This window comes from Saimiri boliviensis, chromosome 1 (assembly GCF_048565385.1).
Source record: "Saimiri boliviensis isolate mSaiBol1 chromosome 1, mSaiBol1.pri, whole genome shotgun sequence".
NCBI classification, from domain to species: Eukaryota; Metazoa; Chordata; class Mammalia; order Primates; family Cebidae; genus Saimiri; species Saimiri boliviensis.
The window spans coordinates 53,482,709-53,486,520 of NC_133449.1; the positions used below are offsets into that span (position 1 = coordinate 53,482,709).

Below are 3,812 nucleotides of genomic sequence, written 5' to 3' on the forward strand. Positions count from 1 at the left end.
CTACCATGGTGAAACCCCGTCTCTACTAAAGATTCAAAAATTAGCTAGGCATGGTGGCATGCGCCTGTAATCCCAGCTACTGGTGAGGCTGAGGCCCAAGAATCACTTGAACCCAGCAGGCAGAGGTTGCAGTGAGCTGAGATGGTGCCACTGTACGCTATCCTGTGCAACAGAGCAAGACTCCCAACTCAAAAAAAAAAAAAAAAAAAAAAAAAAAGATTCATCAAAATGTATACTTCTGTGTGTTTTTCCGTGTATACGGTTTTTAAATTTTGGTTTTTTTTTTTTTTTGAGATGGAGTCTCACTCTGTCACCCTAGCTAGTACAATGAGTGCTTAAAAAAAAAAGATGCATGCTGAATTAAGCTGAACAGGAACACGGCTTCTAAACTGCTCACGAATCAGCGACCCAATATTCAAAATCTTTTAACTGGCTGAGACCTGCAGTTGTCATCTGGGTAATATAGAGCTTCTTATCAATGGCTTCAGTTGTGAGTTAACTGGACTCCCCTTTATTTTAATAGGATTGCATCCTGAACTCGACTCAGGGAAGGAAATAAAGGTGTTTGGTTTCCCTGAACTTCCACAAGTCACCATGCATGGGTCCTGTCAATGTGTACATAGAATAAAATACAATCAACAAGGCGGTGGGGGAGGAGGGCTGATAGCAGCCTGGATTTAGCATGGCCAAGATGGAGCAGGTGGGACCAGGTGATACTTCAGTTACAGTTCAGTGAGCATTTATGAGTGTCTACTGAGTGCTGGCTACTGTGAGTCACTGATACTGATTAATAAGAATCTTGGCTAGACATGGTGGCTCACACCTGTAATTCCAGCATTTTGAGAGGCCAAGGTAGGTAGATTATCTAAGGTCAGGAGTTTGAGACCAGCCTGGCCAACATGGTAAAACCCTGTCTCTACTAAAATTGCAAAAAAATTAGCCAGGTGTGGTGTTGCATGCCTGTAATCCCAGCTACTTGGCAGGCTGAGGAAGGAGAATCATTGGAACCTGGGAGGCGGAGGTTCCAGTGAGCTGAGATTAGGCCATTGCACTCCAGTCTGGTGACAAGAGCGAGACTCTATCTCAAAAAAAAAAAAAAAAAAAAAAAAAGTTCCTCCATTTCTGTAATGAAGGAGGTGATGCATGTGTCCAGGTACCAGGAGGGAGGTGCAGATAGGAGTTCAAAGACAATGTCTTTGGGCATGGGTCTCTCTGCCAAGCCTGGATGTCCTGACTCTGGTCTGCTGTGGCTGCCTATCTCACTCACTAGATTTAAAATTCCTTGTGGACAGGGACCGTACCTCATTCGAATTAACTGCTTCACACAGTGCCCAGCCCCTTGGGGCCAGGCAAAAATGTGGGACGAATCGCTAAGCAGTGACCTCTCCTCCCTCCTTAAAACTCCACCCCTGTAATTATAAGCCTGTTTCTTTTGCTTCTGAATGCTCTGCAGCCCCAGGTTCCCAACTGTCACGCCCCCACTCCCCCACCCCCGGGCTGGTTCCATTTTTTTCCGGGTTGGTTTGAGGTGTAATCCCCTGGAGCTCCGCCGCCAGCGCCAGCCCTCCCTCCCACCACATCCCCACCCTTCCTGCTGAGCATTGCGCGGTAGCGGCTCAGCCTAGCACTTCCTCTAATGGCTAGTGCTTTTGTGGGAGGTTCTGAACTAGGGTTAAAACACAAAAAGCTCTCCCCTTCCCCCAGTTCTAGTGTTGGTTCCTCTAATTCTGATGTTCCGGTAGCTGTATTCCTAGATCCTGCCTTTGTTTTAAGCTCCAGAAGAAAGACTTCCGGAGACTTTGTGACCTCACCCAATTTCCAACATTCCAGATTGTCTTTCCTTTCTCCCAGACTTTAAAATCACTGTTCTCTCCTGAGTCAGCTAATAGGAGGCCAGAAGGGACCAGTGGGGCTTTCGAAGCTTATCGAAATGAAACCCTGCTCTTTTTCAAAAGCATTTTCCAAAGCAACTTGGAGACAAAATGGGGTTAAATTTTTACGCCGATTGCTTATGAGCAAGTTAAGCGGCTAACAAGCCACGAAATCGGAGAAGCAGGTAAAGCCAAAATTGGAAAGTTCCTCCAAGTCAGCCCATTCTGTGACCCACCTCCCCCTTGCGGCAGGAACTCGACTCCATCGAGGGGGGCTTTGCTGCAGCGGCACAGCCCACGCATACTCAACTAAGAGACTCAGACCACGCCAGCCATGCCACGAGGTGTGTTTTATTTTCATTATTCATACAAATAATTTTCTATAATATCCCGGGGCAAACCGGAGAATTTGGCAGTCCGATTGGGGGGGTCCCTTCAGAGACCCACAGGCCGGTGGCATCGGCGCGGAGTGCCCAGGTTCACAGTGCAGCTTGTGGCTCGTGTCCATCTTGCAGGTGGCTCTTCCTCCACATCAGGACTAGGGTCTCGAAGATGACGGGGGCAGGAAATCCTCCAGGCTCTTAGGAAATTTCACTCCGCTTCTCCTGCTCAATGGCTGTGGAGAGCGGGAAGCCGGCGCTGGAAGGGGATTGCAACCCCCACCCGCAACCGAGGTGCGTCCCAGTGCGGGCGAGGCACCCACGAGGTGTGGGGATTTAGAAGGAAGCTTGGGGCTGGAGAGACACAAGGCTCTTTGTGAAACTGAAGGAGTGGCCGCGGTCTCCCAGACCAGGCAGGGGCAACGGCCGGATGGGGGGTGGAGGAGTGGGTTTGCAAGGGAAGGGCTGGGCGAGGGGTTGGGCTGGGGCGCAGGAGACCGAGGCACACTCACTCTCTTTGGTCGGCAGGGTGTTCTTCTCCTGCGTCTCCGTTTTCTTCAGCTTGGCCTTATCGAAGCTGGCGATTTCTCCCATGTCTGGTTTGTCTGCCATTTTCTTAAAACAATCCTAGTGGACAAACCAAGGCGCTTGACCTCGGGCTGGAGGCCAGCGTTCCCCTCCGCGCTCCCCGCCGACGCCTCTCGACGTGGCACTCGCGCCAAGGCGTGCCCAGCAGCCCCCAGGCCGAGGATCTGGGCGCGTCCAGCACCCTCCTCCTGGGCCCCAGGGCGTGGTCGCCGGCCCCGGCGTCCGGTGCGAGAAGGGCGCCCGTCGCGGTCGCTGCGCGCCTGCCCGGTGCACCGGATCCGACCCCACCCCGGGTGGGCCCCCAGCCCCGACGCCGTACTCACCGTACGGTCCCGCTCCAAGCCCGAGTTCCCGGTGCTCCCACTCGCGTTGCTGCAGCAAGAGACAAAAGAGCGGAGCCCGCCCCTAGCCTTATATACGCCGCGCCCCGCCCCGCCCCTCACCCGCCGCAGCGGGGGCGGCGCTGGCACCCGAGGGGCGGGGGTAGCGCGGGCGGCTCCTCGCCCTGACGCGCCCTCCGCTGGGCTGCCAGCCCGGCTGGGCGCGGCTTCTCCGGCGCCCGGCACCCCCAGCTCGCTGTGTTCCCGGCGTGGGGGCTGTAGGCGCCGCCAGGGTGGGCGCCAGGCCCCCGGGTTTGCTTTTGGGGCTGCATTTCCCCCTTTCCGGGAATCTGCTGCTCACCCCGCAGAAAGGATGTGGGGACCGGTGGGGGAGGGTGTGTGGTTTTGTGTGTGTGCAGATGTGATGTGTAGCCGTGGGTGTGGATGTGCGGGCGTGCACGCGCGCTCTGCAGCAATCTTCGCTCTAGGAGACGCCCCACCCCTGTCGCCCCCATGCCTCTTGCTGTTGCTCCTCCAGAGTCCCCTTCCCTCCCCCGCTTTTCCTCCCCTTAGGGAGGCTGAGTCCTAGTGTAGCCCTGCACTAAAGGAATGCGAGCCGAGGGTCTAGTAGTGGAGCAGGGGCGGGGTTAGGT

At 54.8% G+C, this 3,812-nt stretch overlaps 1 protein-coding gene across 1 annotated transcript; it reads right to left on the bottom strand.

The window, feature by feature from the left end:
- Positions 1-2,202: 2,202 nt before the first annotated feature.
- On the bottom strand, positions 2,203-3,239 carry TMSB10 (thymosin beta 10). The gene is made up of 3 exons (XM_010329980.3): positions 3,163-3,239; positions 2,764-2,878; positions 2,203-2,487 (listed from the first exon to the last, which is right to left on the bottom strand). Exons 2-3 carry the CDS (start codon positions 2,861-2,863, stop codon positions 2,453-2,455), a joined length of 135 nt encoding a protein of 44 aa, XP_010328282.1. The 5' UTR covers positions 2,864-2,878; positions 3,163-3,239; the 3' UTR covers positions 2,203-2,452.
- Between the last annotated feature and the right edge of the window lie 573 nt (positions 3,240-3,812).